General features: G+C 52.1%; 1 protein-coding gene across 1 annotated transcript in view; it reads right to left on the reverse strand.

Annotated features, from left to right (window-relative positions):
• DYSF (dysferlin) overlaps positions 1 to 10,063 on the reverse strand; it is a 270,372-nt gene that overhangs the window by 13,010 nt on the left and 247,299 nt on the right. Inside the window, exons 51-53 of the mRNA XM_029913433.1 lie at positions 9,830 to 9,929; positions 1,514 to 1,692; positions 503 to 612 (exon numbers count right to left, since the gene is read on the reverse strand). Coding sequence (XP_029769293.1) covers positions 503 to 612; positions 1,514 to 1,692; positions 9,830 to 9,929 — 389 coding nt within the window. The remainder of the gene's footprint in view (positions 1 to 502; positions 613 to 1,513; positions 1,693 to 9,829; positions 9,930 to 10,063) is intronic.

Genomic DNA, 10,063 nt, shown 5'->3' on the forward strand with positions numbered 1-10,063 from the left:
CCCCTTGGATACTATGGGTACATCCTGGCACTACATCCCATCTGAGCCCCCTTGGATACCATGAGTACATCTGGGCAATACGTGCCATCTGAGCCCACCTTGGATACCACGGGGTACAGGCGGGCAGTACGTGACATCTGAGCCCACCTTGGATACCACGGGGTACAGGCGGGCAGTACGTGCCATCTGAGCCCACCTTGGATCCCACGGGGTACAGGCGGGCAGTACGTGACATCTGAGCCCACCTTGGATCCCACGGGGTACAGGCGGGCAGTACGTGACATCTGAGTCCACCTTGGATACTACAGGGTAAGGCGGGCAGTACGTGCCATCTGAGTGCACACACACACAGATGGCAGTGAGCTCTAATGCCCCACTGTAAGTGTTTGCTGGATTGGGCCTCTGTAGATTGTGACCTCTTGGCCCCCGGGGCCTGTCTTTTCAACTTGCTTCTAACATGTCCCAGGTCCCTATGGTTGGTTTAGAATCAACAAGCTCTTACTTGGGGTCCTCCAACTTCGGGTTCATGTTTGGCTCATCGCGGCCCATCCCTGCCGGCCTTTCTTCCTGCTCCTGCTCTGTCACAATCTCCAAGGTCATTTCCAACTTACCCTGCATGGGAAACGAGGCAAGAAATAGGGTCACTGGCTCTGTGGAGCGAAATACTGACTTGGGACAGGAAAATTGCTTCAGGGCTTCCGCCAATGTCTAACTCTTAGGGATCCGGGTGATTATCGCACATCTGCTACTGCTGGATAAGGGTCCTGGCCACAGGACGCTGGACTAAATGGACCGTGGGTCTGATCCAGTCTGGCAATCGTTGTGTCCCTCTGTTTCAAATTAGAACTCTGTGGGAGGAGGCTGAGCTAGATTCACCCATATTTTCTTAAGCCAAGAACATACATATCCCTTCCGTCTATTCTTCCGTGGAAGGGCTAGCAAACGAGTGGCCAGGCTGCAGTGTCTGAGGAAACAACCAATATTGAGCCACTAATGGAGAATATTTGCAAAAAGTGACTTTTAAATATTTAATCACGCACATTCACTGGGTTCTACGGGCTCATCCAGGCAGGGAACAGACCACGTGACCTCGACGACCAGTCAGAACAATTCAGTTTTCCAACTATCAAACTCTCATTCAGGGACCATCGTTTTGCTCCGTTTTTACCGTGCCTAGCACAATGGGGCCCTGGGCGACGACTGAGGCTCTTAGGGTGCACAGATGAATGATCATGAGAAATTGGAGAATACAAAATAGGGCAACGTTCACGACAACAAATGATTTGTTCTGAATGATTTGTCCAGTGCTGTGACAAAAGCTGGAAAACCCTTAGGAGAGGAAGGATGGACCAGGGTTTAGGGCACTAGTCTAGACCCTAGGTCAATTCCCTGCTCTGCCACAGATTTCCTTTGTGACCTTGGGCACGTCACTTAGTCTCTCTGAGCCTCAGTTCCCCACCTGTACAACGGAGATAAAAGCACAGATGATGCCAAGTGAGCCAAAGGGACTTACTGCTATGGTCTTCTTCTCTTCTGCCTCCACAACACAAGGCCACCAGCCCTTGACAGCTTTCTGCTCAAAGAGCGACACAAATCGGTCAGAGGACAAGGTCTCATCCAGGAGGTTTAAGGAGCACTTCTCAGCCGTCTTGGCAGGTGCTGGCATCCGGTTGAGGTCCATCTGAACAGAACCTGCAAGGAGCAACGCTAGCATTTACAGGTTGAGCATGAATCGCATTCCCCAGGATCTGGAGGGAGATTGGGGTTCGGGACAGGCTGGGGGTTCCCTGACCCCATGGCCCCAGCCATAAACGTTAACACGTGGCATAACGGGCACCGAAATCAGGACTGGATTTTCCAATGAGCTCAGCTCCCATTGTGATACCATCCGGCAGCTTTTCTAAAGAACTTAGCGCCCAGCGTGCGGAGTGACTAAGGACCAACTTATTCAAGACCCTGTCTGTCCCTGTGCCCTAGTGCCACTGTGGCAGTCAGGGGGCATCTGGCTTGTATGAGAGAGGGAGGCAGCTGGCAGCATCCAGTCTGTATAAGAGCAAGGGGCAGCCGGCAACATTCTCAGGGTCTGGCTACACTGCAATGTAATCCCAGGGGCAGTGGGGCTTGAGTGGATTCCGGGGCCTGAACATCCACATTGTATTTTAACTCTATGTTAAGACCTTTCTAATCCATGCTCGAACCTCGGGCTCTGGCATTCACACTGCAGTGCTCAGGCCCGAGTCAAAATCACCATATCCCAGAGTCCCTAGCACCCCCCCTGCCGAAATGTGGCCGCTGTAGCCCTAGTGCCACGGTGCACTGTGGGAAAACTTTCCTGCCCGCCTTGCACGTTACCAGGAAGCAGCTCGCTTTGCAAAAGGCTTGATGGCTTCACATGCCGTTGCAAACCCCGGCGGCTCTCTGATAGTGCGCTTGGAGATCGGTGATCAGAAGAGAATGGGTTAACGCTGGCCTGAGCTGCTGCCATTTGCAAAGTGGGGGTAGCTTCTGTTTTCAATAGCGTGGATTGCAGACTGTTGGGATAGGAAGTTGTCCCGTGGAATTGTGGGATACTTCTGGCTCTCTCCTGGGACCCGAGTCAAGCAGGGCTGCGTCTACACTGCAATAGGCCTTGGACCCTGGGTCCCGACTTAACTCGCACTTGGACCTTCCAGCCATGTAGGGCCCTGGGACCCTGGGTCCAAGCCCTGGGTGAGCACCAGTGCAGTGTAGACGCAAGGGGCGTGAGGCTTGAGCCCGGGCTTATGCTGCAGCATACACATACCCTGAGCTTTGGAAGTCACTCCCTCTTGGTCTGAAATAATCCTCTCGTGGACCTTCAGGGCATGCTGCAAGCCGCGCTGGCTTGCCTGAGCTAAGGCCTGGTCTACACTACGACTTTAATTCGGATTTAGCTGCGTTAATCCGAATTAATCCTTAACCCGTCCACACAACGGAGCCAGTTACTTCGAATTAAAGGGCGCTTAAAATCGATTTCTGTACTCCACCCCAACGAGCGGAGTAGCACCAAAATCGATTTTGTAAATTCGAATTAGGGGTAGTGTGGCGGCACACCACCGAATTAATGTGGTTAAAATTAATGGGGTAGTGTGGCCGCACACCACCGAATTAATGTGGTTAAAAACCGAATTAATGTGCTTAGTGTGGCCGCGCACAATCGAATTTATACAATCTGTTTCCCAAATTCGAATTATCTAAATTCGAATTAATCTCGTAGTGTAGACGTACCCTCAGAGAGATTGGAAGGCTTCCAGCAGGAGCATGAAGAACTAGGGACTACGGGAACAATGATATCTCCCTTTGTAAAGTGCTTTGAATTCTACGGGTGAGATGTACCAGTTACTATCACTCCACAGACATAAGCAGCTGCCTCATTTATATGTGCATCTATACTGTGATGTTTAATTCATTGCTTACAGCGCTCTGGTAGAAGCCTGACAAAAGGGCCTCCCAATTTTGGTTCTCGCTTTGCCAACGTGCAGCAGCCTGCAGTGCGGCTTTCACGTTGTCCAATCTCTCAAGTTAAGCAGAGGTTTTCTACAGGGAGGTTAGTACAGCGTCCAGATAAGGAACCACCCAAGGAAATCCCAGAATTAACTGCTCTAGTGTGGTGGTGGGGCCGATGGACTGCTGGAGGCACAGAAGAGAGGTAACGTTTTGGTCCTGACCATTTGTGGACAATAAAGATCCCACAGCAATATTTTCAGGGGGCGGTGTGTTAGCCCAGATGTCCTGCTTGCAACCCCGTTGGGCATTTACATTCTTCCTGCCCACCCCTTCCACCTCTGCAATTTCAATTGGATACAATTTGTCTCCTCACTTCCCGCCCCAAACTGTTTTGTCAAAAATTCACTAGTTGTGAAGATCTTGTTTTCTCCCTATGTTGCCTGAACTAGCCATCTTCTAAATCTTACTGCTCTATGGTCCCAGCTAGCCTGGTGGGGGCTGGGAGCTTCAAATGCACCTGGAAATCTCACTCCTGGATCTTGCTAGCGCAAAGATCACATTTCACAGGATCTGGGGGGAGATTGGGGTCTGGGACAGGCTAGAGGTCCCCTGACTCAACCATTAAGAACTGCAAGAGGAACATTACCTAGGTCTGATTGCCCAACGCCGTACTAGCCTGGGAGAGAAGTGTGGCATCTAAAGTTAGACAGCAAAATGCGTCTCAGACACCTACATTCTGATTCAAAGAGGGATTTAGACAGATAAATGCTGATCCAGGCACCTCCTTTGCCTCAGCCGGCATTTATTCATAGATTCATAGATTCTAGGACTGGAAGGGACCTCGAGAGGTCATCGAGTCCAGTCCCCTGCCCTCATGGCAGGACCAAATACTGTCTAGATCATCCCTGATAGACATTTATCTAATCTACTCTTAAATATCTCCAGAGATGGAGATTCCACAACCTCCCTAGGTAATTTATTCCAGTGTTTAACCACCCTGACAGTTAGGAACTTTTTCCTAATGTCCAACCTAAACCTCCCTTGCTGCAGTTTAAGCCCATTGCTTCTTGTTCTATCCTTAGAGGCTAAGGTGAACAAGTTTCTTCCCTCCTCCTTATGACACCCTTTTAGATACCTGAAAACTGCTATCATGTCCCCTCTCAGTCTTCTCTTTTCCAAACTAAACAAACCCAATTCTTTCAGCTTTCCTTCATAGGTCATGTTCTCAAGACCTTTAATCATTCTTGTTGCTCTTTTCTGGACCCTCTCCAATTTCTCCACATCTTTCTTGAAATGCGGTGCCCAGAACTGGACACAATACTCCAGCTGAGGCCTAACCAGCGCAGAGTAGAGCGGAAGAATTACTTCTCGTGTCTTGCTCACAACACACCCAGTGGTAGTCGGGTGCTTGATTCAGGTAGCCATGTTTGAAAGTGGGGCCCAGCGTCACTTGGCACTCGCTTTCTGAGTGCTCAGAGCCAATAGTGACGAACGCAGCATAGATGCCCAGGCGGAGTAAATTAGAGACAAGGTGGAGGAGGTGACATCTTTTATTGGCCCCACTTCTCTCCCGCTCACTAAAAGTGGGGCCAATAAAAGATATCACACACTCATCTTGTCTCTCTAGTACCCTGTGCCCCCGAAACGGCTACAACTACCCTGCAAACAGGAAGAGTAAATGAGATTTCCAGTCGCCCCTTGGCATGTCCTTGGCTGTCGTTCTGACCAGTCACTGGTGACTCTCCCCCGTGACCCACTGCTGTGCTGCCTGTTGCAGTCTGCAGAGAGGCTCTCACAGAAGGGGTGGGTCATTCGCCTCAGGGGGATGTGCAAAGCTGGACCTTAAGCCACTGTATCATGTGTCCCCCGAACCGTGGCTGGGTTAGACTAAGCCCCTAGCAAGAGGTTCCTGGGATCCTCTATGTCCCTGGGGTGGTGTCGTGCATACTGATGGCCCTCCAAGATATAATCTCTCTCCTCACTGCTCTCGATCGCCATCTCTGGCCGAGGGTTACCACCTTTGAAATGCAAAAAACCCAGCAGGCACCTCCCCTGCCAGGCAAGCCCACCTCACCCCCAACCCCTAAGCACAAGGCAACTCTGCATGCCCCCTTCAACAGCCACTTGCCGTATTCAGAGCGACAACACATCGAGAATACAATTTTTAGCAGCCCCCGCCCCCAGCATGGGATTTTGGGCCCCACTTGCAGGAGCTTTCACCCCCACACTGCCCGTCCCAAGCTCAGCAACCAGTTCTGCTCCCCAGCCGGAGCCCGGCTTCTCCTGCAGCTCCCAGTTTTTCGCCCTCCCGCTTCCAAGCCCTGGGGGCTGCAGCGGAGCCCCTTCCCTCCCCCTCCCAGGCCAGGTGTTGCAGGGGGAGGGGGAGGGTCAGGGGTTGTATCATCCAGTCCCCATTGCTCACAGGGGTCAGGGGGACGAGTGGCGGAGCTGCCCTGAGCTGCTGGGGTCTCTGCTCCCCTCCCCTCCTGTGAAAGCAGTGTGGGCTCCTAAGAGCAGGGGAGAGAGCTCTACCTGCTTCCAGCAGCAGTTCTGATTGGCTGCTCTGCTTGGGAGGCGGGGTAATGGGAAAGGCAGCCAATCAGAGAGGGATCTGAAATGCATGTGGGGATTGGAGGTTCTGGCTTCGCCAACCTGGCTTCCAGCCCTGGCCCCGCTGGACTCCCTCTCTCCCCTGTAAGGGTGAGGTCTAGGGTTGCCAACTTTCTAATGGCACAAAACCGAACACCCTAGCCCTGCCCCTTCCCCGAGGCCCCGCCCCCTGCCCCGCCCCTTCCCTGAGGCCCTGCCCCCCGCTCACTACATTCCCCCTCCCTTGGTGGCTCGCTCTCCCCCACCCTCACTCACTTTCACTGGGCTGGGGCAGGGAGTTCGGATGCGGGAGGGGGTGAGGGCTCTGGCTGGGGGTACGGGCTCTGGGGTGGGGCTGGAGATGAGGGGTTTGGGGTGCAGGAGGGGGCTCTGGGTTTGGGGGACTCAGGGCTGGGGCGCGGGGTTGGGTCATGGGCTTACCTCAGGTGGCTCCCAGTCAGAGGCGCAGCAGGGCTAAGGCAGGCTGCCTGCCTGTCCTGACTCTGTGCTGCGCCCTGGAAGCAGCCAGAATGTCCGGCTCCTAGTTGGGGGGGCCACCGTTCCTGGCCAATGGGAGCGTGGAGCCGGTGCTCTGGGCGGGGACAGCATGCGGGGCGTCGTGTCCCCTGTGCATAACAGCCGTACCTGCTGGCCACTTCCGGGGCGCAGCATGTAGCCAGGACAGGTAGGGACTAGCCTGCCTTAGCTCCGCAGCATGGCCGACCGGACTTTTAACGGCCCGGTCGGCGGTGCTGATCGGAGCCTCCAGAGTCCCTTTTCGACTGGGCATTCAGGTCGAAAACCGGACACCTGGTCACCGTAGTGAGGTCCTTGCAGGTCAGGGATGGGAAGGGCTGGTGGGGGATGGGAAGGACTGGTGCTGAGGTGCCATGCAGTTCCCTTTGGGGGACAGAAATGGGTGTGTTGGGCCCGGTCCAGAGCAGGGGCAAATGGACACTGCTCAGCTGGCGTCAGTGGCACTTCCCCCATTTACACCCCCTCGGGATCCGTCCCGCCACCTCCAGGGCTTGGGTCAGCTGAGCACGGAGCTCCCTGCGAAGGAAGACACCTGGGGATTTCATCAGTAGAGATTGAGGGAGCCTGATCCCTCAGAGGAGCAAACCTAGCAGGAGAATGGCCTATTCCCCAGGCAGCGCCTCCGGCCGCTCCTGCATTAACCCTGTGCAGACAATGCAGGGCAGAGTGGGAGCTGGGACTTATCGGTGCTTTCCTTGACAAGTGCCCAGAGAGAGGGTCGCACTGGCACCAGGCCGCTTGCATGGGGACCCCCACTAATTTGCATTCAGTGGAGTAGATTGCATGTGCAGCCCCACTGCAAAGCCCTCCCCGAATGACCATGTCCTCCCTGGTGCTGCGCTCCCTCATGGGGTCCACTAGGACTTCAGAGGCGTATCCCATAGTGCTTTGTGCTGCAGTGACGTCAACCCCTCTAAGTCTTTCCCAGTGAACTGTGAGAACGCTGGGCTGTGTTTGTGGGCACACAGGGGGAATGGTGGGAAGGCGCTGAAGGACTATCAGCACTCGTGTGATGTAGCCTGGGTCCACACTGCAAAGTGAAACACAGGCTGTGACCCATGTGCCCAGCTGGGCCAGCTGGCCGAGTGAAAAGCAGCACTTCACCAGGGTCAGAGGGTTGGGGGTGTGGACGGGAAGGGGCGAGGGGAACACCCAAGACCCCGCGTTAACTCGTTAGTGAAGACAGACCCTGGATACTGCTTTGTTCCAGGGGGAGCACTGCACGTTAGATGCGGAGTCTCCCCCGGCTGCCCCTCTGTGTTAACGACAGTGGCTGCAGCACAGAAAGCTAGGGGCTGCATCAGACCTACGGGGTGCATTGTGTCCCCCCCACTTTAGGCAAACTAGAAAACATCCCTCCTCCAACCCTGAGTCAGGCACCAATAAACAGCCACTCAACAATTCTGCGGTGCAGAGGCAACCGCCTGTTTGTACCCTGGACAACAATGGGCCATGTGAACATGCAGATAAACCCACCTGCCCACTCCGGCATACATGCAGGGAGACAGAAACATGGACCTCCAGCCAGACTGATAAATACACGGACACCAAGACCCTCTCCTGAGTTTCAGCCCTGCCTGCGGGAAAACCCCCTCTGAGATGGGCTGCCTCCCTCTGGGGGCAAGAGGGTTCTGGACTGCTGGGGGATAAGGAGAAGTGATGGGGGAGGCATAGTGATGTGGAGAACTGATGTGGGAGCTGGGGGGGGGTGAACTGATGTTGGGGAACTGATGGGACAGAGATTCTGCAGCAGGGGGCCAAAATCACCTCACTCCATACATTCGGGAGAGCGGGCCACACTGATCGTCACCCGCACACGTTGTATTCAGAAATCAAAAGAATGGCCAGAAAACTCAGTGCAACACGAAGCAGGCTGGAGCTGAAGAGTGAGGCTAGGTTTGGGCCAGCACATTTCAATGCAGAGCAGTGAAATCAGAGAGAGTTTGGAGAAGAGAGCTCAGAAAGGTTTAGAAATTAAAATGCTCTGAAGAGCTCAGAAGATGGAACTCCTGACATTTCTATGGCACCTGAAACAGCCTCAAGCACTTCACAAACTATCTACATCCAGTATCTACATCTACATCTCTTCTCTGGGGTAGAACGCTCAGCAAACTGCGCAAAACAGAAAGGGGGGAATTTTGTCTGAGGAAGCCAAGCTCCTGCATTCTTACACAAAATGCCCCAGGATCTTTAATGTCCATGCAGAACAGACCGGACCTTGGTGTTTTAAAGTCTTGTCTGAAAGACCCATGTGTAGCAAACTGCATGGAATTCAGTTTATCTACCTTGGCATGGGCTGAAAAGCCGGCCATGTTTGTTCTGGAGGAGAAAAGGCGGAGAGGAAACATGAAAAGTGACTACAAATAGAGGATATAAAAAGGGTGTTAGAAAGAGGTTTGAAGCCAATTCTCACTCATTATTGAAGACAGAACAAGACGCTCTGGGTTTATAGAAAGCTGCATCAAGGTGGAATCCTAGGAAAAAATGTTTAAACTCTTAAGGATATTGAAGATGATGGGGCAGGTACCAAGGTTTGTGAAATCGGCATTAATGGAGGCACTGGGATAGAAACGCAGCTCATGTAAACCAGAGCAGCTCTACAGAAATCATTGGAACCACCAATAATTTATACCAGCGGAGGACCTGGTGCACTGAAGGCGGAGACCGAAGATCTAGCATCGGTCTAGCATCAGTCCTGCTGTGATACAGGGATCTGAACTATACTATCACCGACCCACTAGACTTTCCGATAATCCAGAGGATTCTATAGTGATTTGATCTCTAGGTCCACATCTTGCCTGCTCTCTCTGTTTCAGTACTGGGCATTAGAGGGGTGTGACATTCATTGCCTGAAACTTTTTATCAGAGAAAAACGCAGATTCTGAGACACCAAAACATTTCTCAAATGTCTGATGGCTTCACAGAGTGGTTCATATTGAAAACAAAAAAACTTCTGAAAAAAATGTTTCAATTTTTCACTTCAAAATGACTTGTACAGATATTTCATTCGTTTTTTTTAAAGTTAAAAAAAAACATACTAAATTGACGTGGAATGTTTAGTGTCGAGTCAAACAAAACATTTTGTTCTACTCAAAAGGATTTTTTTTTACTTTTCTATTTGCCAAAAATTTTCTAAAAATTACTTTTCAGGTCGACTCGAATTTTTTTAATATATTTTTCAGAATTGACAGCAACCCAAGAAATCAGTTCTTTGAACTAAAGACATGTCCCAACTTACCCAAGTAGTCATCAAAAGAGAATTTGTCATTGTCCCAGATCTGGAGGATAAGCTGGGGAGGGACCTTATTGTCTGTCTTGTCCAAGCTCCAGAAGTGCTCCTGTGGTCACAGGGGAAAGGAAACAAACCAGAAAAGATGTTGAGCAGAAAGAGGAATACAGTGGCAATCATCATTTCATACATTGTGTGTCCTTAGCTCCCTCAGAGCATGCAGCCATGCTACCACAGACTAAT

This window comes from Terrapene carolina, unplaced genomic scaffold, assembly GCF_002925995.2.
Source record: "Terrapene carolina triunguis isolate 2854851 unplaced genomic scaffold, T_m_triunguis-2.0 Scaffold633, whole genome shotgun sequence".
Taxonomy (NCBI): Eukaryota; Metazoa; Chordata; order Testudines; family Emydidae; genus Terrapene; species Terrapene triunguis.